The sequence below is a fragment of the Sceloporus occidentalis genome, unplaced genomic scaffold, assembly GCF_023333645.1.
Source record: "Sceloporus occidentalis isolate IW3139 unplaced genomic scaffold, rSceOcc1.0.p SCAF_81, whole genome shotgun sequence".
In the NCBI taxonomy this organism is placed as follows: domain Eukaryota; kingdom Metazoa; phylum Chordata; class Lepidosauria; order Squamata; family Phrynosomatidae; genus Sceloporus; species Sceloporus occidentalis.
In genome coordinates this window covers 534,175-558,919 of record NW_028317061.1, presented here as the reverse complement: position 1 = coordinate 558,919, position 24,745 = coordinate 534,175, and the positions used below count along the sequence as shown (strand labels likewise).

Sequence of the window (24,745 nt, the reverse complement as noted above, 5' to 3'; positions counted from 1 at the left end):
AGGAGCCAGCTAAAACATGTAGGAGCAAGGTTTTTTGGATAAACAATCAAGAGGATGCTCACAGAAGCTACGCCCTTTTGCGGAAGTTCGTCGGGAGGCCTGATTCTCTGGCACGTGCATCAATGTCCCCTGTAGCCAAGCAGGGGGGCCGGATACACAAGTACACCAGGAAGTTATTTCTATTCCCCATGGTTACCTGGCAGCCCTATTTTAATGTATATGATAGCTGAGTGGTCTCTTTAAATGTTTGCGTGGTTTAAGCAACGCATATGAAACTACTTAGAAACTACTTTAATATGCATTTACTGTTCAGGAGGCTGACTGGACACTAGTGTGTCCCTTTAATGCTTTATTAAAGAAATATTATAAAGAAAGGTTGAAGTTCCCCTTAAAAAAGCTAGAGGTTGAGTTCTTAAACCTCGACAGATTTGTATGTCTTGTGTTCTGTTCATTAAACCCCCAGCTGGTGGTAAATGGCCAAAAAACAGTACATTGAAGTGTACCTATAAAGATTTTTCTGTAAAATTTTAATAAGTAGTCTTAATGCAAAAAAAATGCCAGTTGATTGGGCAATTCCACTGGGTGCTGTGGGGATGAGAGAGCTTTTCAAACTTTTCACCAGAATCCGAGCCATATCGATAAAGACTGTAAGGTCGAAGCGTTGCCCTTGTTGCTAAATTAAATACACCTCGCTTAACTACTGGAGTGCTGAGCGACTTTATTTGTGATATTTTGGGGTATTGGTGGAGCCCAGTTCCAGCACCAGGAATATTGGAGTGCTGTTCCACTATCTCTAGATTGTTGGGTTTTGGAATTTATGAATTGTCATCTGATCAAAGGGTTTTCGACATAGGTGATCCTGCAGGAGGTTCCCTGTCATGGAGCACCAGTTACATTTCACTCTCGCATTGCATCATGTCTAGGTAACTGGGTTACTTGTAGATCAATAGCTGGGAAATTAGTGCTGCCAAGCCTGGCACAACTGCATATACCTGAATAGCTCCTGGATGAAAAATATCTGGCTCTGATTATCTAAAATACGGTGTTGTCAACCCAAATCAGCACTCGGCAGCATAGACCTTTACAAACACCAAGCAAATATTGACCTGTTTGCTTGTTAAATATTTACTTAGTATTCTTGCTATTAAGTCTTCCATAAAGACACTTTATCAATGTGAAACATTGAAGCTTTACCAGCTAATATAACTGCATGTATTAAAAATCTTACCAGTTGCCTGCTATGCATTTAAATAAATAATGGGATGTTATGAAGCCCTATTTAAATGCCTTAAACAATGCATGCATTCAGGCTTGATGGTTTGAACACAAACAAGTTTATAGTATTCCATCAATGCATAATGTTTGTGATTCTTATGTATAAAACAATATTTATTAGGACTATAATATAAAAACTGGGAAATTGAAAAAAGGCATTTTGTAATTTGGTTTAGCATTTCTTCTACAGAAAATTGAGTAAAACCACACATACATTTTTTAGGTTTGGGATGGTCAAAACTCTCCTTTACAACAGTTTTCTTACCTTACGTTTTATACCTTGAGGATGTTGGCAGCATTGTTTTTTAATTTTATTTCTATACTGTGGGGCTTCGGGATGTTGTACATATAGCATCATCTTTTCTTTAAATTCTACTCTTGAGAGTGTATTCAAAAAAATGAATACAAAGGTTACATTTTACAAACGTTTAGATGAAATTAGACTTAAATCAATCCAGCTGACACCAAGTAAAAATGTCCTTTAAAGTTTACCCATGAAAATGGTAAACCCCTTACCACTCTTTGCCCCCCTGTGTTCTCCATCATTTAGTACATTAGCCACCGTGCTGGCTGCTGAAGAGGAATCAAGCTGTGGAGTTTCACCTGTGGGCTTGTGAGATATAAATTCATTTTGAAGCATCATTTAAGAGCACCGATAAGTGTCATTCACTGGAAATTATTCTGTGAACACCCTATGAAGAAATTGGGAATACACATTCAATTTATTTGGGAATTTAAAACAAATTTCACCTTGGAGAACTGGATTGGTGTCTTATAGGTGTATTCTGCTGCACCGTTCAGAATTAGCAATTTGATGAATAGTTCCCTTTACAAGTTTTCTGATGAGTCTCCTCCCAAGGAGAGGTAAATGAGATAAACACCTGCTGGCTTATCCGCTGAATGATTATCCACCATGCGCAAACACAATTCACTTCCAAACGATTGCAAACAACACAGTGAAAGGTGTCATGCCATAGATATGCCAAATAGGATTTAATAATTCCCAAGATATAATGCCCTAGTGTGTAGTTTATACCATCTATTTCATATAAAAGTCCAGAAGAACAGCATAATTGTTGACTTCAGGTGTATTGGGTCAGACCCACCACAAACAATCAGATGCATCAGCTAATGCTCTGTCATTGTATAGCACAGAAATTGCATAGAAACTACCCAGGGTGACATAAAATTCCTCAAGCAATCTTTATGCATTGTGTACAAACATTTCAATACCATGATTGCTTGCATTCATCATGTCGCCACCTCAAATCAAACCAAGCAGAATTTTCCAGCAACTTGTAATGTTACATGGTACTAGCAGCATACCCAGGAATTCTCAAGGTTTGACCAGGAGTCTCTGGGTGAAGTGCTGCTTCCTGAGGTCTCCAGGTCACATGTCACTTGGGCACTTGGTCATGCCCACTCCCTGCCTAATTTTTCTCCCACTCCCAGTTCATTCCATGCTATTTGAGTCTAACCCCATCCTTGTGTGCAGCTAGCTCTACCCACAAATGGCTAACCACATCCCTTATGTGGCTATCCCCACCCTTGTGCATGGCTAGCCCTATCCACTGGTGAAGTCATCCCCTCAGAAGGAGTGAGCTCCAGGTAGCCTTCACTGGGAAGTTCAGGCAAAAAAGACCTCTGATGCCACCCAACACTCCTAGAAAGTACACAAATAAAACAAATAAGGATTTGTAAACATGATATAGGCAGGGAATGAGTGTCTATGATGACAAATGGAAAGGGAATGGATGGATATAGTTGGAAACTAAGCTTCTCTGCTTTGGTTTCTGTGGCACCACTAAAGAACAGTTACCACATGTCCAGTCTGTCTAACAAAATGATTGTTTTCCATTTGCACCGTTTACAAAACCACATATGAAAACCATCATTCCTAGTTCCTTCCACTGTAAAACAACAGATGTATCACATTGTTAGCACTGCTATGTTCCCCACACCAATCCACAGCGATTTTTGAATTCCCTTATTATATTAGTCCTTGGCACATAAAATGTATAGATCAAGTCAAAATCCAAAGAAAAGGGACATTTAGAAGAGCTATTTGGACTATTTATTGACCGTATTGGTTATGGTTATGTAGTGAATGTGTCTATAGTGTTTGGTTCTTTACAGTATTTGAAATGTATGAGAACACTGTTGGAAGAAAAAGTGTAATTTTCTTATTCCTTGTAGATCTTTTAAAATCTGGGGATGTTGGTGTTCTGGTATATTACATTATTTGCTAAGTCTGCACCTACTTTAAGAAATCATTTTTATTTTTATACAGTTATGATACTGTTTTAGCTTCTTTTAACACTACCCTTCCATTCAACCTTGAAACCTTAAATAAAATTTTAAATGCTACAAACCTATAAGAAGCCAATCTTTTGCTATGACAGCTAAACATTTTAACGTATCTATAGCCTATCTTTGGGTCACCTGGCTTCTTGCTTATAATTAAGAAACCACTGTAATCCCGTGATATTAATTGTAGTAGGATTTGTTCATCATAATAATCTGTACACTGAAAAAACAAGTGTTTTGTGTTTTTCTTTTTTCCATCCAGTAAGGAGGAAATTGAAAGGGATTAAGCGGGTTATCCACACAATCCCACCCCATTAACTTCTATTAATTACCTAAATCCATTACCCTTTGTTTTAAAGCATGATCAATCTAGCTTCAAATATTAATATTTAATTGAATGAATGACACAGTGACTTTACTGGACTGTGATATTATATTTATTGTTTCTGTTAGAAGGCAAATTATATGTTTAATCAATAATTTACATTTCTTTTTTAAAACACGTGAGTGTACAGTGTTCACATTACATACAGGTAAAATGGAAAATAGTAAGAGAAAGCGGTTTACAATATACACAGCTCATTAAAATATGAAGACTACTAAAAAATACCTCTGCCTGTAAATATTGCAGAATACAAACAGCATATCAAAGATATGTCAGTGAATGCAAATAATAGCTAGTTCCTTCATTTTTAGATAATGTATTATGTTGCTGTTTCCCTAGTAACGTTGTAAATACTCCCGTTAAGATTATATTTACAAATCTGACACCGATCCCTTAACAATATTGTTTTTCTTTTTTATTATTTTTAGGTGCCAGTGGTATATCAAAGCCAAAATGAAATCGGAAGAGAAAAGAAGAACAAATTTGCAGAATGGAAACTGTAAGTATACGCATTAACTTTGTTTTTTTTTTATCCTTATTTCTTATCATACTTCTTAGGAACACTTATGTAGAGGGCTCCCTGAACATGTCCTTATAAAAATGGATGTTTATAAATTCTATGTGTGCAGGAATAAAGATAACAACAGTACCGAATGATGAAGAGAAATGATTATATATCAGTTAGAGAGATCCCAAATCTGTAGCAGAAAAGTGGTACTTAATCTCTAACCTATGATTTTATAATCTATATATTTATATAGGGCCAACAGATTATACAGTAATATAAAATGAGTTATTCGGGCAATGACATATTAAAACCGAAGGTGTGGAGGGTCCTTGTCATTAGCCCAGGTTTGTGATGGGTTCTAACAAAGATGTTATTGGCTAGATTATTATAGCTCCACAGACTCTATAATATATGGTCACTTTCACAGCAAAGCTCTCTGAAAATTCACCCTTATAGGAAGCAGTTCTTTAAATTATTCATTCATACAAAGCCGAGTCCAACAACCACTTGACCTCCCTGTCATGCACATTAGAATAAATGCACTTCTAATCCAACAAGTGCTGGAAGTCTCCAATTATTTCACTAGGGTGTATGTTCTTCAGAGCACTTTGCTATATCATTATCTACCCATGCCTCCTATCCTTACTGTTCCTAGGGTAGTACATTTGAATTTGTGCATAAAACAGAACCGCTTACATACAAACCAGGGTTTAAAGAACCGTATTATTCTGTGTATATAATGGTCAAAGTGTGATCACAACTGATTTGTAATGATATCCCAAATACTACAACAATTGTTTTTAATATATATATATATATTAAAAACTATATATATATATATATAATAAAAACTATATATATATATATATATATATATATATTATAAGAAAGGTACCTTAACTATCAAAAATCTGTTTATTTTTCTTTGTAGTGCGCTTACCGGGAGTGAAAACCTACGTTGATCCAGACACTTATGAAGACCCGTCCTTAGCGGTTCATGAGTTTGCAAAGGAGATCGATCCTTCCAGGATTCGTATTGAAAGGGTTATTGGAGCAGGTAAAATTAACAAAGAATGGACACTGCCCATGGGCGTAGGAACCGGGGGGACAGGGGGGACAAATCCCCCCAGTAACTCATGCGGGGGGGGACCGATAATGAAGAAATCCCCCCCAGGGCCGTAGGAACCCCAATAGAAATGCCGCAAATGCGGCCCGCGAGACCTCGAGGTGCGGCCCGCGTAAGATCGGCAGCCAGGTCAACCGATTTTACGCGGTTCGCACCTCAAGCCCTGCTACTTACCTGTGGGAGGGTCTTCTGTACTGCACAGAGGAAACGGAACCCAGCAGAGTTCAAGTGACATCCCATGACATCCTGCTTCCTCTGTGTAGTACCAGAGAACGCAGAGGGAGGCCGCGCCCCCTGCTGAAGTCTGTGAGCGGCATCGAGGAGCTGCAGTGCAGGTTAGGGGGTGGGGAGAGTGTTTGAATGAGTATGTGTGATTGAGGGAATGAATTTGTGAATGAATGAGTATATGAATGAATGAGTGTGTGTGATAGCATGGATGTGTAAGTGCTGGAACCTAGGCATGATGGGACTATGATTGCTGTTAGCAATCACACTCCTATCATGTCAAGTCAGCCAGTACATGCGTACAAGAGTACAGACACTCAATGGGAGATTTTTAAGAATATCTTAAATTCTCACTGTGAAAGGTACATACCGTATGAGAATAAAAGAGTCAGGAACAAGAGAAAACCAATGTGGATAAATAAAAATGTAAAGGGGGCAATAAATGGCAAAAAAAGGCATTTAAGCTACTAAAACAGGAAGGCAGTGAGGAAGCACTGAAAAGCTATCGGGGGGAAAAAAAATATGTAAAAATCAGATAAAAGCAGCAAAATTGGAGACTCATTGCCAAAGAGAGTAAAACAAACCCCAAAATGTTCTTTAACTATATAAATAGTAAAAAGGTTAAAAATGAAAGCGTTGGCCCCTTAAAAAGTAATGAGGAAGAAGTTATAGACGGGGATCAGGAAAAAGCTAATCTATTAAATATATTCTTCTCTGCTGTATTCACAGAGGAAAATGAAATGCCAGGTAATATACAGCAGGATGAGATAACTGCCCCAGTACATGTCGCCTGTCTAACCCAGGAAGAAGTGCAGTGCCGCCTAAAAAAAATCAAAATAGACAAATCACCAGGTCCAGATGGCATTCACCCCCGCGTTCTAAGGGAGTTAAGTAATGTAATAGACAGACCCCTATTTCTAATATTCAAGGACTCTATAGTGACAGGGTCTGTTCCCCAGGACTGGCGCATAGCAAATGTTGTGCCAATATTCAAAAAGGGGACAAAAAGTGACCCGGGGAATTATAGGCCTGTTAGTTTAATTTCTGTTGTGTGTAAACTGTTTGAGGGTTTCCTAAGAGATGCTATTTTGGAGTATCTCAATGAAAAATAAATGTATGACTCCATATCAGCATGGGTTTACAAGGGATCGGTCCTGTCAAACTAACCTGATCAGCTTTTATGAGGAGGTGAGCTCAAGACTGGATCGGGGTGAATCGGTGGATGTCGTATATCTTGATTTTTCCAAAGCATTTGATACGGTGCCACATAAAAGGCTGGTACATAAAATGAGAATGCTTGGGCTGGGGGAGAATGTGTGTATGTGGGTAAGTAACTGGCTCAGTGAAAGGAAACAGAGGGTGGTTATTAATGGTACATACTCTGAGTGGGTGACTGTTGCTAGTGGGGTACCACAGGGGTCAGTTTTGGGTCCTACTCATTTTAATATATTTATTAATGACCTTGTAGAGGGATTGTATAGTAAAGTATCAATCTTTGCAGACGATACTAAGCTCTGTAACGTGGTTAACAAGATAGAGGACAGTGCACAATTACAAATGGATCTGCATAGGTTGGAGGCTTGGGCTGGGATGTGGCAGATGAGGTTCAACACAGATAAATGTAAGGTTATGCACATGGGGAAGAAAAATCCAGGCTGGGAATATGTATTAAATGGGAAAACACTGGGGACGACTGACATGGAAAAGGACTTAGGCGTTTTAGTTAACAGTAAATTTACCTGTAGCAACCAGTGTCAGGCAGCTGCTGCTAAAGCAAATAAAATCATGGGGTGCATCAAAAGGGGCATAGATGCCCACGACAAGGAAATAATTCTACCACTGTACAAGTCACTAGTCAAACCACACATGGAATACTGTGTACAGTACTGGGCACCAGTGTACAAGAAAGATATAGTGGAGCTGGAGAGGGTTCAAAGACGGGCAACCAGAGTAATAAGGGGAATGGGAGGACTACAGTACCCAGAAAGATTATCAGAATTAGGGTTATTTAGTTTGGAAAAAAGACGGCTATGGGGGGACTTAATAACTATGTATAAATATATAAGGGGGCAGTACAGAGATCACTCCCAGGACCTATTTATACCCAGGACTGTATCTATAACAAGGGAACATCCTCTACGGTTGGAGGAAAGAAGTTTTCTACACCAGCACAGACGGGGGTTCTTTACAGTAAGAGCGGTGAGAGTATGGAACTCTCTGCCAGAGGAAGTGGTAATGGTAAACTCAATAAAAGAGTTCAAAAGGAGCCTGGATGTGTTTCTTGAAAGCAATAATATTACAAGTTATGGATATTAGATTAATAGGGACAGAACGTTTACCCAGGGATTTATTCTGATTGCCATATTTGGAGTCGGGAAGGAATTTTCCCCCTGGTATGGGGCAATTGGCATCTACTTCATAAGGGTTTTTTGCCTTCCTCTGGCTCAACACAGTAGGGACACAATATGTATATAGGTTGAACTTGATGGACTTTGGTCTTTTTTCAACCTTACGAACTATGTTACTATGCTGAAACCTAGCTAGCTGTCCCCCTTGTGTATTGATGCTGCCAGCAGTATGGGGTCTGCACATCACTTACAGCCACCCTGCACCAGCATGTACTGGCTGACTTGGCATGATAGGAGTGTGATTGCTAACAGTAATCACAGTCCCATCATGCCTAGGTTCCAGCACTTACACATCCAACAAGTAAATGCTGGAACCTAGGCATGATGGGACTGTGATTACTGTTAGCAATCACACTCCTATCATGCCAAGTCAGCCAGTACATGCTGAAACCTAGCTAGCTGCCCCCCTTGTGTATTGATGCTGCCAGCAATATGGGGTCTGCACATCACTTACAGCCACCCTGTACCAGCATGTACTGGCTGCCTGGGTATGATAGGAGTGTGACTCCTAGTGTGAGAGATGGGGATAAGGTGGAGATCTGATGGGGGAAAATGATGTCCCCCCCAGATTTTTAGGGGTTCCTACTCCCATGACACTGCCTATTTGGAACAGCCTAAATAATTTTGCTTTTTACTGAAAGGCAAAGGTGGCCTCTCCTCAAGGTGGTAATAAGGACATTATATATGGATAAATGCACTTGTAATTTAGTTTCATAGGTGTCAGTAGTATTGCGCTTAATGCACATACCTGGGAACTTTGTAAACCCTGAGACTTTTTAAATATTAAACCTTTACTAGTCATTTGCGAAGATTAAGTATAGTGACTTGCCAAATGTGTTAACCAAATGGCTCTAGTGCCTGTCCTCATGGAAACCTTGACTTGCCATTATTTAAAGATGCACTTAATTGTCACCTGCATTCAAGCAAGGATAACAACCATGACATTCTGATAGCAAATACACCAATTGGGAATCTTATATGTAATCACAGCAGTAATACAGGTATGCTAATGCATATTTACCCGGGAGTCACAGTTATGACTACCAAGATTTTATCATTCTCTCATTCTCCCTTTTATGTCTCTGTTGTAATCAGTATAGCTACAGACAATATTCTAATGAAAACATCCAAATCTGAGGCATTTAGGTGCAAATAAGGTGTATGGAATTTCTGTGTTGCTGAACTTACATGATGAAAAACATGATAGTTTGTCCCAATAGCAAATATGCCCAGGGCAAGAAAATCCAAGGCTTATTTCAGGTTTCAAAATGTTCATCCATGCTGCTCACAATAAAATTATGTGCTAATCCTAAAAGCCTTTTACAGAATATAATTATATCACTGTGCAGTTTTTTTAACTGCCCTTTAATGAGTTTTAGCAAAACACATTTTGCTAACATTTTTAGCTTTAAAAACCTGCATAAGCAACTTTTTTCTTTTTCGCTTTGCTCAAAATGAATTAATGAAAACCAATATAGATTCTAACGGGATCACTTAATTCTGCCTTGTTTTGACAGCAGATCCAAAGATATGATGTCTTGAAAATGTACCAAGTTTGTACTCACAGGCTTAGCTACCACGTTAGATTTTTTTCCCCTGAAAACACGTTAATGAATTGCTAGTTCTTTGTATAAACTGCCAAAACATCTGTGTTCTATGTACACAATAACACCATTTTTAAACTGCAGCAACTCTTTATTTCATCTGATATTTAAAGAAAAAACATTGAAGTATTGCTGTATTTTGAAGCATGCTTCCCAATTGACATGAGTGCTGCAATTTACCTGCCACTCATGTCAAATTTAAAATAGAATTTGCTTTATTTTCTTCATCAGTGGAAAAATATAGGTTTTATTGCATTTTTGCTAAGGGTATATTTAGTGCACATTATTTTTGACTGGTATATTTTAATTAAAATCAAAATATATAAATACTTGAATGAATGAATACAAATATTATCACAGTTTTTATGCATATTTATTAGCTATTATGTTGCTCTATTAGCCGTGTAAAAACACTCTGCTGGGGGTTGTCCTCCCAGATAATGCCCATAAGGTTCATTGATTTTTCATATGTAATCTGCTCTATTATATGCCCATTGTAATAATTGGCTTTCCTATTTGAACTGTTGGACTCCATCTCTCTGCTCATTTACCATTTGAAAAAAATGACAGAGAAGTTAATATCATTATGGTGACTATTTTTATGTAAATACAAGTATATAGATGGCATCTGTTTTCCCCCATGTAAAATTAATTCTAAAACTAAACAAAATAAATGAATGAAGAAATGGAAGAAATGTCTTAATTTGCAATGAAAAGCAAATGGAAATCATAATTAGGATACACTAGCATTCTGATTTGTATTCTAGATTGTTTTGAGAAGATCATATGCCATGTTAATAAACAGGAAAATTGTAATTAAAATCTAATTATTATAAATGTTACATCTAATGACTGTGCTAATAGTGTTGTTGCAGTTACAGTATTCTGCCACCAGGGGCAGTTATCTATGCTTCTAAGTATATACCTGTGCCATATTGGAGATCATTGCAGAATATTCCCTTTAAATACTATACATTTTAAATTTACACATTTATGCTTTAAATGGTTTTCGTACTGTTCAAGGAGACAAACTTGGGGTCTGCTTGGTGATGAGCCACCAGCCTGCTTACCCACATCTGTATTCTGTGTTGTTAGTCCTTTTTTCATTAATGCCTAAATAATTAAAAAGTAAGTTCAGAGCTACCAACAGCAACTATCTGCCTTTGTAGTCTTACCAATGGACTATTGATCAGCTGCCCCAGACAAGTTCCCAAATGTTAGGACTGCTCTCAGCTCTTATATGAAGTGCCCATATCAGAAAATGCATAAAACAGATACAGTGTTGGACAGAACGTAACATTTGTGTAAGCATCACAATGTCACCTGACAGTACACAACCTTGCAGCTATACATTGGGTTAATAATTTGCTGCTGGTATCATTAAGATTTGATTTATTATTTGTCAAAATTCTTTTACTTTTGGTGCTAATGTAGCAGTGCAGCTCTTAAGGCATAATATTATTAGCCTATTCATCAGTTTCACTTCAGCTTCAGAATTAGAACCCATAACATTCCTAATTCTAATCTCTTTGTTCGCCCTGCTTATACGTGTTTCATTTTCTTCATTTATTCACATTATTCTAATTAATACTGTAAAATAGGCAGTAGGCCATGAAATAGGGCAACGCAATGTAAATCAATTCTTCTAATCTTTCAGTGCCTGCGTATCAAAAATACTGCATAAAAGGTGATATTGGCACAAAACTGTATTAATGATTAATGAGTTCATACAATGCTCTTAAATTTTTTCTATTACATTTTACATTGTTTCAAATAACCTCAAAAGTAGACTATAACAATCACAGAACATGTTTGAATGAACTTGTAAAAGTGGATGAAGATGTAAAACAGATGTGCAGACTGACCAGGTACCTCAGAATGTGGCATTCTAAATCAGGGTATGTAACAATTTCCCCCATTTGGAAAACAGTGGAAATTGCAGACAATTATGAATTATGATGGGCCCAACCTTTGATTTTCTTCTCCCATTCATAGTTTAATCTTAGGTGGCATTCATCAAACCCCACGTTATATGAGTGCATTATAAATGCCCAACTCAGTTGTAGGCGCAGGAGAAGCCGAATTGGATTGACCCTTTATAATGCATGATGAAAATGGGAACTGGAAACTACAATCTCCCCCTTTAGGGAATAAACTATATATTCTTATGACAGCAACCAAAAGATGTTAATTTAAAGGTAGACCATGACTATTTTTCTCTGTAATCCAACAATATTTCAATGGGGAATGTTACATGGTTACCTGCCCATCCTTAGTGATTGATCCTTTGGGGATTTGTACACAGAGGAGTATGTTTGCTCTCTGTGGTTGGATGCAGCACTGAATCAATCAGCATCTTGTCAATGTCTAAATTCTGCTCTAATCTTGTAGGGTGTAAAGAGCTCTGATCTTGTAGCCTGGTGTCTTCTGTTGTGTGTAAACTGTTTGAGGGTTTCCTAAGAGATGCTATTTTGGAGTATCTCAATGAAAATAAGTGTATGACTCCATATCAGCATGGGTTTACAAGGGATCGGTCCTGTCAAACTAACCTGATCAGCTTTTATGAGGAGGTGAGCTCAAGACTGGATCGGGGTGAATCGCTGGATGTCGTATATCTTGATTTTTCCAAAGCATTTGATACGGTGCCACATAAAAGGCTGGTACATAAAATGAGAATGCTTGGGCTGGGGGAGAATGTGTGTATGTGGGTAAGTAACTGGCTCAGTGATAGGAAACAGAGGGTGGTTATTAATGGTACATACTCTGAGTGGGTTACTGTTGCTAGTGGGGTACCACAGGGGTCAGTTTTGGGTCCTATTCTTTTTAATATATTTATTAATGACCTTGTAGAGGGATTGTATAGTAAAGTATCAATCTTTGCAGACGATACTAAGCTCTGTAACGTGGTTAACACAATAGAGGACAGTGCACGATTACAAATGGATCTGCATAGGTTGGAGGCTTGGGCTGGGATGTGGCAGATGAGGTTCAACACAGATAAATGTAAGGTTATGCACATGGGGAAGAAAAATCCAGGCTGGGAATATGTATTAAATGGGAAAACACTGGGGACGACTGACATGGAAAAGGACTTAGGAGTTTTAGTTAACAGTAAATTTACCTGTAGCGACCAGTGTCAGGCAGCTGCTGCTAAGGCAAATAAAATCATGGGGTGCATCAAAAGGGGCATAGATGCCCACGACAAGGAAATAATTCTACCACTGTACAAGTCACTAGTCAGACCACACATGGAATACTGTGTACAGTACTGGGCACCAGTGTACAAGAAAGATATAGTGGAGCTGGAGAGGGTTCAAAGACGGGCAACCAGAGTAATAAGGGGAATGGGAGGACTACAGTACCCAGAAAGATTATCAGAATTAGGGTTATTTAGTTTGGAAAAAAGACGGCTTAGGGGGGATTTAATAACTATGTATAAATATATAAGGGGACAGTACAGAGATCACTCCCAGGACCTATTTATACCCAGGACTGTATCTATAACAAGGGGACATCCTCTACGGTTGGAGGAAAGAAGGTTTCTACACCAGCACAGACGGGGGTTCTTTACAGTAAGAGCGGTGAGATTATGGAACTCTCTGCCAGAGGAAGTGGTTATGGCAAACTCAATAAAAGAGTTCAAAAGGAGCCTGGACGTGTTTCTTGAAAGCAATAATATTACAGGTTATGGATATTAGATTAATAGGGACAGAACGTTGATCCAGGGATTTATTCTGATTGCCATATTTGGAGTCGGGAAGGAATTTTCCCCCTGGTATGGGGCAATTGGCATCTGCTTCATAAGGGTTTTTTTGCCTTCCTCTGGATCAACACAGTAGGGACACAATATGTATATAGGTTGAACTTGATGGACTTTGGTCTTTTTTCAACCTTATGAACTATGTTACTATGTTACTATGTTATTAGAAATAATTGTTTATAGTTCTTAGTTTAGTAAATAATATAGTCTGACTACTATAAGATAACAACTGAACCATGTAGGTTAACGCAAGCAGGGCTACTGACCCAAGCTTACTACCCCCTTTTTCTGGTCTGAATGAAGTGGAGTGCTCAGATATGATCTGCAGCAACCATGACCATAAGGGAGAAACAGTACCCTGCTTGTTCCTTTCTAATGACACTAATGACAAATTCTTCTTGCTGTGGACCCCGTAGCTCTCAAAGGCAGCCAGTTGATGTGCAAGAGTTTCTCAATCAGTACCATGGACAGCAACATCGCAGCATGAAATGTCAGCAGATACCCAACTTTGTTGTTACTTTGTTTCTTAAGACACTGTAGCTCTTTCAGCTGATGCGTATCTGGGCAAAAAGTCGTTTCTAATTCCTAGGGCTATATAATAACCAAGCATCATGATTAAAACCCCCACTTCTTCCCTCCAACCCACTTTTTTCCTTCTTCTCTCCCAATAGAGAGAACTCTGCTGTATGGGAGACTGTATTCATGGTTTAACTATAATTATTTTCCTTTTGATGAGTGTCCCATATCTCGTGAAGTTGTTTTGCGGCATTATCACCAGCTCTGACAGGTGTCTGTTTAGGTTCAACATAGTGCCACATATCGCTTTCGGTCTAATTATTATATAATTTTGGTTTGCTTTATTACAATAAACAGAGATTTTACAAAAAAATAAATGAATACTAAATTCAAAATTCTTTCTGAAAAGGCCATGGGATCTAAACGTTCTTTCTAGATACGCAGATAAAACTAATAAAGCAGAATTGTACATCTTAAGGTTTTAAGTATAGCAGAGGTAATGTTTAGGGATTTCAGTGCTGCCAGCAATAAATTTGTATCAGCACTAATTCTTATTTCTTATTATATTATGGTGCTACACACAGGAATACATTTGGTCTGTACTAATGTGCCATAATAGCAGCAATAGCAATTGTGTGCTGTTTCTTAAAACTTGCATTGCAGTACACTAATGTGTTAGCTCATCTGAATATCTATTAAATTGAGTGTATTGTAGATTCTAGGTGATTTCATGAGCATTATTTAATATAGTCACATTGCCCCATCCACATCAAACAGTTCATCCCTTGTAATTTGCACAGCCTCCTCAAATGCTGTGTCATGTTTATAGAAATTAAATCTGATCTCATCATTTTTCCAAATGTCCTGATTAACTCTCATGAGTCAGAGATTTAGATGTAATGTAGGGAAGATTTGCTTTACAGAGAGTGTGGTAGATAACCGGAACAGACTTTCATTAGAAGTGGTAGAGGCTAGTACAGTGAGGGAATTTAAATTTAAAGTGAGGGAATTGGTAAGGGAAAGGCATAAAGCTATACTGAATTTAATACAAAACCTAAGGTTTGGGTCTTTATATCAAGAAAATTGGGTTGACTAGATGGGTTGAATGGTTCTTATAATATTCTATGGTTCTATGGCTGCTATGAATATGTTACTACTGGAGATGTTATGAAGACATGGTTAGACTTCATCAATAATGCATGTTATTTTTGTCAAATAAGTAGTTGGCATAAGACGATGTCAAGGAATACGTCTAATACATGACTGAAGCTAAAACACATGCAATGAACCTATGAGTAAGGGCAGTTGAAATGCTTAATAGATAGCGCAGCTTTTAGACTGCTAGTACTATGAGCTTTAATGCCAGGCATAAAAAAAAGATAAAGAAGAGAAGAATAATTACCCCAGATAAAACCAGTTGCCTAGGATTAGAGTTGCATAATGTCTAGTTTTCAACTGGAGAGTACAATATATGGGAGTGATGTCCATGAGTAAATTATGATAATACATTTTTAAACTGTCTGGTACCTGATAGTATATATCCCCAGCTTTGATGGTTAGCATTTGCCATTATGTACAGTATTTCATTCAAATCTATCTGGGAGTCCTATGGGGGTTACTTGAGATAGACCACACACATAAAACTGTTCACTATAGCATAAATGCTTCCCAGTCACAATAATACCATGTAGATGTCTATCACTATAGCATAAATGCTTCCCAGTCGTAATAATAATGACAGGACAGTTATGGTTTCAAATACTCAATTTTTATAGATTATGGAGGTCTTGTCCTAGTGATCATCTGCAAAGTCCCCTCACCCAATGTGCCAATGTTGACCAGTATAAAAAATTGATGTAAGGGAGCTGAAGCCTCAACTCTATCCAACTCTTCATTCAGTGGAATTTAGTAATGTTATACCACTCCTTATATTGGAAAGGTCAAAGTAGATGAAATAAAAGTGGGTTAAATGATTGCAGACTAAGTGTTCCAGTAGGGGTCAGACAGGGAAGGCAGTGATGGATGGAAACATGTCAGTGATAAGAGAGGCTTAATACAGTATATTGCTTAGGGTAGATGTAAGAGCACTGGAGAGAGAAGGAAGATGCAAGTGGGTCAATTGGACAGATGGGATGCCTTTCTAGGGGCGTTTTACAGATTGTAATTAACTTTAGCATAATGGTTTGATTCATATATGAGTTATCTTAATCTTGTTCAGTCAACATTCCATAGAAGTGCTTGATCAAAGATGGATCAGCACAGAGCTCACCGTACTTGTTATTTCTTATAACTAAGGACGGTGACAATCAAGTACAGACCTGCTGTATGTTAACCACTCTAAACACAGTAAACAGGCAAGTGCAGGACTGGAAGCTGGGTGAACGTTTTAAAAATGCTTTGAACAAAAAGCACAATTTTCACCTGCTTCAACACCTCCCACAGAAGAATTAACATGTTTTAAATCAGGCAGAAATAGACGTTTTCTGCCCACTGATCGCATGCATCGTCTCCTGAAACATTGTGAATGTTATGAGGTCATGATGCAGCCAAATTAAGTATATGTCATGATGTCAACATTAGTGGAAATTCTACTAAGGAAACTTAATAGTTTTCTCAAAATGGGAAATGGTAGTTTCTGACCATTTTCTAAAAATGGCATTTATGTCCAGCTGCATTCAAGCCATAGAGAGACAATAACAGGACTGGAACAGATCACATATGGACACAGAGCCTGCCTTAGTTCAACAAGCTTTACTGCCTCTGTATTTTTAAAACAATAACAACATGATGTGAGGAGGAAAAGCACCATGTGAATGTGGCATCAGTTTAGCTGTAAAGTGGTCCTATCACCATAGCAACCAATGGAATGTCCATTCAGCAGAACGCTTTGTACCAGCGTTATTTGCGTGTGTGTGTGTATGTATATATATATATATATATATAAAACATCCACTGATTTGAATTTAATCAGTGAATGCAGTTTTCCCTTGTAAGCCTACATAGCATGTAAAGTGTTAAATCTTTCACAGTTGGAATATTTGCTTTCTCGATGTATCATTTCATCCGAAAGGTATTTATGAAGCTTAGGAATATGATTCAATTTGAATATATTTTGCTTGCATAAAGAAACATATAATATGGTAATGGCAGGTAAGCACATGAATGCACCCGATAAACATTTCCCAATCGCATTAAGGTTTCGCATTTCCCGTGCTGTAGGATTCTATTGTTTCCCCTAAGCATGTTGTCTGTCACCTGCTCAATCGGAGTTTATGAGAAAAAAATGATTATATTATTTACTGACTTTAAACTGAATCACACAGAGTATGAATGCACATTAGACATATTAAAATACGTCACCAGCTTTTTTGATTTATATAGCCCCTATATAGCTAGATAGATACTGTGTGTGTATGTGTGCATATAATGTATACACACACTTTGTGCTGTAGAAGAAGGTGACTGGCCTTCACAGAGCCTTGAGCTCAACCCCATCAAACCCCTTGGGATGAACTGGAACAGGGATTGCGAGCCAGGCCTTCTCGTCCAACATCAGTGCCTGATCTCATAAATGCTCTACTGGATGAATTGGCAAAAATTCCCACAGAAACACTCCAAAATCTTGTGGAAAACCCAGAAGAGTGGAAGCTGTTATAGCTACAAAGGGAGGGCCAACTACATATTAATGTCTATGTATTTAGAATGAGAATTCATAAAAGTCCCTGCTGGTTTCCCAATACGTTTGTCCATATAGTATGTATGTGTGTATGTGTGTATATACACAGTGACGTATTCTGGGGAGCAGATCGCACTCTTGGGCGAGGAGGCCTGCTGGTATCCCAGCATAGCATAGATCTAAACTTAGCCTTAGTTTTCTTCTCTGTAGGCGATAATGACCATAGATCTAAACTTAGCCTTGGTTTTCTTCTCTGTAGGCTGTAATGTTCATAGAGCTAAACTTAGCCTTAGTTTTCTTCTCTGCAGGTTATAATGATCATATTGAGTTCAGTTTCAACATTTGACTTACACAATATTTTGTTCAATTAAATATTTCACTTGTTTGTTTTAACAGCTTGTTTCACTCATTTAACAGTTTCATTTTTAATTACCTCCACTAATTGTATTATAATCTAGCTTTGAATTTGGCATTTAGCATTCATGTTGGGACAGTATTTAGGGTAAAAAGCATTGCATCAAAAGTTATCCTCTGCTATTTCTAGCTGTTATTTCAAGTTATCCTTTCAAGCCGTCCTTTAAATACCAGAATTTATTAGTGTTAAAAGCTACAATTTTAACTATTATTTCCCATTCAATGGACCATTTGCCCCCTGGAACAGCCTGCTCCTGTCCAGTCCTCTCCCATGTTTCACTCACTCCCTGCCCTTCAAAGTCTAGCTGGGGCTAGCCCGCCTATATAAATGGCTAGCACTGCCCCTTAACACAGCCAGACTGCTATCTTGCCTACTGTAATAAACATTTCTCTGTCCACAGGTTTTTAGTCGAATTGATAGTCAGTCTAAAATAGTCAGTTTTTTCCTTTCCAACCATTCTTTTGGATGTGTGCTTTTGGATGTGTGCTTTGAGTCATTGCCAGGAGTCACTTTTTCTACAAATCGGTTATAGAAAAATAACATTATTACTATTATGACAAAGGAACTTACTGGTTCTATGAGAAAAAATATCTTTGAAACCAGAAAATCACCAAAGCCAAAAGTTGGATGCCTCCGTGGCAACCTGTGTAACGTTAGCTGTAAGGAAGGCACTTATGCTAAATATTCAACACTGTTCCTTCTGAGCAACATGAATGAAATAAAAGATACACCCGTGCCCAAAAGTTTTAGTACGTGCTCAGTATTTAAGGGGGTGCCCTAGGCATGGCCCATGGCTGCTCCCCCAGCTCCTTCTATGTCCTACCTCAATAATGCTTGTCTTCTGTTCTGGGTATTGGGACATCATGGAGCAGGTGTGGAGCAGGAGAAGAGTTCTGCAGAGGCTGTGCCAGCTAAACACAAAGCTCTGTAGTGTGAATGGACTGGTTACGTGGGAGATATCCCCAACTAACCCATTCAGTAAAAGGTCCTCAATAGGACAGTTTGGTCCCTCTCCCCCTTTGAATCTGCTACCCAAAACCCAAGATATGCCAGAACATCCATCCTCAATAAAATGTATTTCTGTGTTTACTACAGAGTTTTCATTAAATCAAAGGGTCAATGTGCTTTACTATAACCAAAATCACAATAAGAATGTTTTACAATTATATTTTACACAATATTGTCTTATAGGAGAATTTGGAGAGGTATGCAGTGGAAGACTGAAGACGCCGGCAAAGAAGGAAATCCCAGTAGCCATTAAGACATTAAAAGGAGGCTATATGGACAGACAGAGGAAGGATTTCCTTAGAGAAGCAAGTATCATGGGACAATTTGATCATCCGAACATTATACGACTTGAAGGTGTTGTTACAAAAAGTAAGTTTAAATAAATAATAAATTGTATGTTGTGCATATCTATGAGCATGTCTTTCATCTGTGATTTCATTTGATGATATATTTAATTTTGAAAGATGGTTGAGTAATGTATTAACCCAATAGAAAATCACTTGTTCATGCTTGGTATAAGTTTAGATGGTTAAAAGTGGCCCCAATAATATAAAATAATGTGGTTGTTTTAACATAAGGTGGATGAATACACATGCTCAGTGGCGTCGCTACAGGGGGGCAAGGGGGGGCAATTGCCCCCCCTAGGATATTCCTTGCCCCCCCTATTGCCCCCCCGCCGAATTTGGAGCCACCCAGGACAGTCCCCTTGACTGCTAACAATGGCATGGTGCCGTCGCTAGCAGTCCAAGTCGGGTGCTAACGACGGCACCATGCCGTCGCTAGCACTATCTTACCTTGATGGAGGTCTGTGGACCTCCATCACCACCTACCCCGGCGATCTGCCCCTCACACTGAAGGGCATCACCGGGGCCACCCGATCCGGCCGGTGACGGCACGCGCAATGACGCGATGACGTCACCGCGCAACTTTATTAATAACTGACAATTGTCAGTTAAAGCGGTATGGGGGCATGCTGCTTAGATGCCTGTATATATATAGCTTGTAAAAGAATTTTAAAAAATTACGTTAAAAAAAAATGTAAAAAAAATGATTTAAACAAAGTAGTTATACTTTAAAAAAAATAAAAAAGTTTAAGTATTCTAGCTAAATGATCACTGTGGTAGCCAATGTTACCACAGCGATCATATAGCTATAAAAAGTCACATTCCCTTTTTAACAATTGCCGATACTAATTTTTAATCCCATGATCCCTTTGATCATGGGGTTAAATTTAGCCAACGTAGAGGGAGGCAATTTTTGAAATCCTGATGAACTGCAAATATTATTAAAATCAGCCATTTAGCCCGTGCGGTACGTGAGTAACCATCTCATCCCTGGAGCGCCTTGCATTTTTACTGCAAAACTTATTTTTGCTGTAAAAGTGATTTTTTTTTTCTCCCTTTACCATCATTTCTTTGGGATTGTAAGGGGAAAGAATGGTGTGTGCTTCTGTGAGTGAATGTATGGAAACTATGGTGTGTGCTTCTGCGAGTGAATGGAGATATGAAAGGCATGTGAATGATCAGTAATTAGGGTTGAAGCCTTGACGTGGCATTACTGCTCATGTAGGAAGTTAAATTATGGCACAAAAAGTACACATTTGCAAGAACTACACCCCTTGGCGCATCAAATGAGGGGCTGTATGTGTTTCTAGTACAAACCTGGAGTGTGCTAGACACAAATGAACATGTCGCTATGGATAGAAAAAACATTTTCTAGCCAAAGCGACATATTCCATGATTATTTGTGCACTCAACTTTTGTCCTAGAAATACATGTAGCCCCTCATTTGAAGCTCCAAGGGGTGTAGTTTCTTAAAATGGATGAATTGTCTGAATGAGGGAGAGCATGAGTTAATATGTGGATGAATTGTCTGAATGAGGGAGAGCATGAGTTAATATGTGGATGAATTGTCTGAATGAGGGAGAGCATGAGTTAATATGTGGATGAATTGTCTGAATGAGGGAGAGCATGAGTTAATGTGTTTGTGTGTATCATAGATGTATAATTGTGGAAGGGCAAAGATGGCACTAGCAGGATGTTTGAGCCTTGGGGACCGAGATGGCACAGGCCGGGTGTATATGGGACAAAGATGGCAAATCGTATGTGTGTTATCTGGGTGCTGGCCAGGTTCTATGTGGACAGTGTGGACGCCAGGGCTTGCTTTGGGGTGTGCAACCTGTGATCTATGCCTGTAATTTAGGGGGTTTTAAATATACCTTTAATGCTGTGTTTTTATGTGAATTCCAATTGATCTGTACCTGCAAACCTGGGTTTTTGTGTTATTCTGTAGATCCATATGTGCTATGCTATGTTTCCATACATTATTTATGTGTACCTGCAAATACAGGGTTTGTATGTCTGATTCTGTTTATTTGATATATACCTTCAGTGCTGAGATCACAAGTGAATTTAAATTGATCTATACATGCAAAGCTGGGTTTGTGTGTTAACGTGTTGATCTATACCTGCTATCGGCAGCAGAGTCTAATATTTATATATATATATATATTTATATATATATATATCGTCAGCAGGGACTAATATTAATATACATCGGCAACTGGGGCTAATATTAATATATATGGGCAGCAGGGGCTAATATATATATATATATATCAGCAGCAGGATCTAATATTAGGCCCTGAAATCATTTAGCGCAAAAGTTAAGGTATGGTTTTGTTTAAAGGATTTCAAGGATTAGTCGTACTAAATTGTGGCTTCAGGCTTCCCATGTTTAATGATCAAGTATTGTATTGTCCAATAACAAAAGTATCATTCCATAGCACATTACTTTTGGCAATATATATATATATATATATATATATATATATATGTGTGTGTGTTTTCAGTGGTATGATTTAATGGTGGAAATTATTAATGCCCCCCCACCTTGACTGTGGTATCTTGTGTGCCCCCCCTATATATTGTTTCTAGAGTCGCCACTGCACATGCTTGAGTAGGGTTCTCCTCACTTTTTTTTTTCTCCATGTCCAAATTGTGGAATACTACTTTTAAAAACAATGTATATAGAAAATCATCTCAGTTATGCTATGACTTTACACAGGGAGAAATCCCTTTCCTGAGATGCCTAAGGAAGGGTGACATCATGTGTACATTTTAGTAATTGTTTAAGGTTAAAAACTAAGGCAATAAGTCCATCAAGTTCAACTTTTTTTGGAGCTAGAAAAAAGCACAATCCCAACATTGAAGCAATTTTCAAGTCTAAAAAAGAAAATGTTTCACTGGTGATTTCTTGCTGGATTAACAAGCTAAAATTAATTATTCATATCCTTTATTAACATTGGAATCCCTAAATATTCTTCTTTGCTAAAAACAGATACCTAAACTTTCACTACATATTCAATATTTGATATTTATCATTGAGTTATACAGAGGCAAATATTTTCTTCATGTAAGTCTAACATACTCAAATTACATAACTTTGCATTTGTTAATAGTCTCATATGCTGAATACATAAATACATATAGATATATACAGATATATAGTTTTGGTTTAAGAACATGATAAACCAATATTGAAGTAGCCCAAATAAGTTGCTGTTTGGTAAAATCATTTAACTATATGTATATATATATCAAAATAAGAGAACTGTTGGGCTATATTCTAAAACAAAAGGAGTAAAGGTAATGTAAGGATGTTTTATTGAGAGGGTAAAGCAGAAGTGGCAGAGGTTAATTCAGTGAGTTTATTTAAACATGCATAGGCTAGGCATTTGGAAAATAGGACAAGACCAAGGGCCAAAAATGACTTACAGTAGAAAAACACAATGGCACAAATAGTTCTTATCCACTGTCAAATGATACTGTTTTTATGGTCCTAAACATGGATTTAAATTAGTTTCTATGGGTAGATTTTTGCAGAAATTGAATATTTCCACGTATCTAGTCCTGACAGTGGTGTTTCCCATCTCGCTAAGGAAAGTATAAAACTACACCACAAGCCTGCCTATGCGTAATAATACACATTTTGCATTGGTGCAGAATACAAAAGAAAAAAAACCTCACGGAAAGAGTTCCAAAATACTAAAAAGATAAACTTGGCCCCCTGTTGTATTATTAATATACTGATTACACTTATGGTATCAAAACCATCACAAGGGCTTTGCAATATTATTAAAATAAATAGTGACAGGTATGTAGTATACTAAATTATAAAGCAATATTCAATTAACAGTAGAAAGCACTCATATACCAATATAGATAGCATTTTTCTCACAATTCTGAACAAAAATTCTGAACACAAGTCAAGGTCATAGCTTTACCTTGGAATCCTTTATTGTTCCTCTACTACTAATAAAATGTTTTTATTTTGTAGGTCTTAGCCTGCTTCTTCAAGAAAATACATTTAAATGCTGTCTAATATATAGTTTTAAGCAATTCTGCTTATAACGCTCATAACATCACTTTCACATTGTGTCCCAATAATTCAGGATATAATATTGGTGCTGACCTCTGGCTTTGGATCTGGTTCGGGTTAAATATACCCATTTTACTAGGCATGTGATTTCTATCTTATCAAACAAAAAAGGCTTTTTTAAAACCTTAAACAAAGCAAATCCTTCAATTTGTTTTATAGGCATGCATCCATAATTTAGTTCTGCATTTAATCTCTACCTGATTATGTTTTCATTTCATTTACTGTTATGGGTGTTATATAAACCATTGCTATTGGAAATGTGGCCCTTTGACTGAGCTTCTATCTTTACACAAGCACTTTTATAACTGCCTCCACTGCAGGCGTTCACTTGTCTAGCACCTAATGAGGCCCTAAAACTATTTTACAATGCATTTAACAGCTCTCTTGACCAAAATCATCTCTTAATTACTTGCGATACAGCAACCTTTTCCCCTAGCCTGGGCTGATATATGAGCTGAGCGCTTATTATAATTCCTTTACTGCTCTAACTGCTGCATTGTTGAATGAGATTTCTTCAGCTGTCTTTAAAGCTTAATCAGAGATGCACGGTTTTAAGTCGGTTAGGTGTGAGCTGTTTAATATTATTAAATAGTATTGACCTTTGCTGCCGAATGCTTTGCTTTTAGTCCTTGATTGCCAGTGGCGCTCTTTGCTGGCCCTAGTAGATTAGTTGCTGGGTTATATGATTGATACGGCAGGCTAGAGTGTGACACCTAGAGTGGAGACCACACAATTTATCATTAGCCAAGCAACTCTTTTTATGAGCCAAATCTCTTTCATTTCAGTGATTCCTGTGGTATCCAAGGAGTTGACACACAGTCCCCAGGGTCTGAGTTATGCTGGGACCCAAACATTGGAACATTTGTATCTACAACAGTTATTCAGTGTTTGGTATTTTGGCAAAAAGGGCTACAGTGCCAACCCTGTAAGTAGTGGCACCCTGGGGTCTCCTGTCCACAATCACTCATGACAAATTAGTAGCTAAAATCTGTGACTTGTTGCTTGCTCCCTTATTGGGCCTGGTTACATGGAAATCCTTTACACAGCCAGCTTTGCTGAAATCTGTGGTGTGCTGTGTCCTTTTTACTTTGA

General features: G+C 37.9%; 1 protein-coding gene across 1 annotated transcript in view; it reads left to right on the top strand.

Moving 5' to 3' along the window:
- LOC149285296 (ephrin type-A receptor 6-like) overlaps positions 1-24,745 on the top strand; it is a 314,092-nt gene that overhangs the window by 223,809 nt on the left and 65,538 nt on the right. The window contains exons 8-10 of the mRNA XM_089495515.1: positions 4,396-4,466; positions 5,407-5,532; positions 19,397-19,586. Coding sequence (XP_089351641.1) covers positions 4,396-4,466; positions 5,407-5,532; positions 19,397-19,586 — 387 coding nt within the window. The remainder of the gene's footprint in view (positions 1-4,395; positions 4,467-5,406; positions 5,533-19,396; positions 19,587-24,745) is intronic.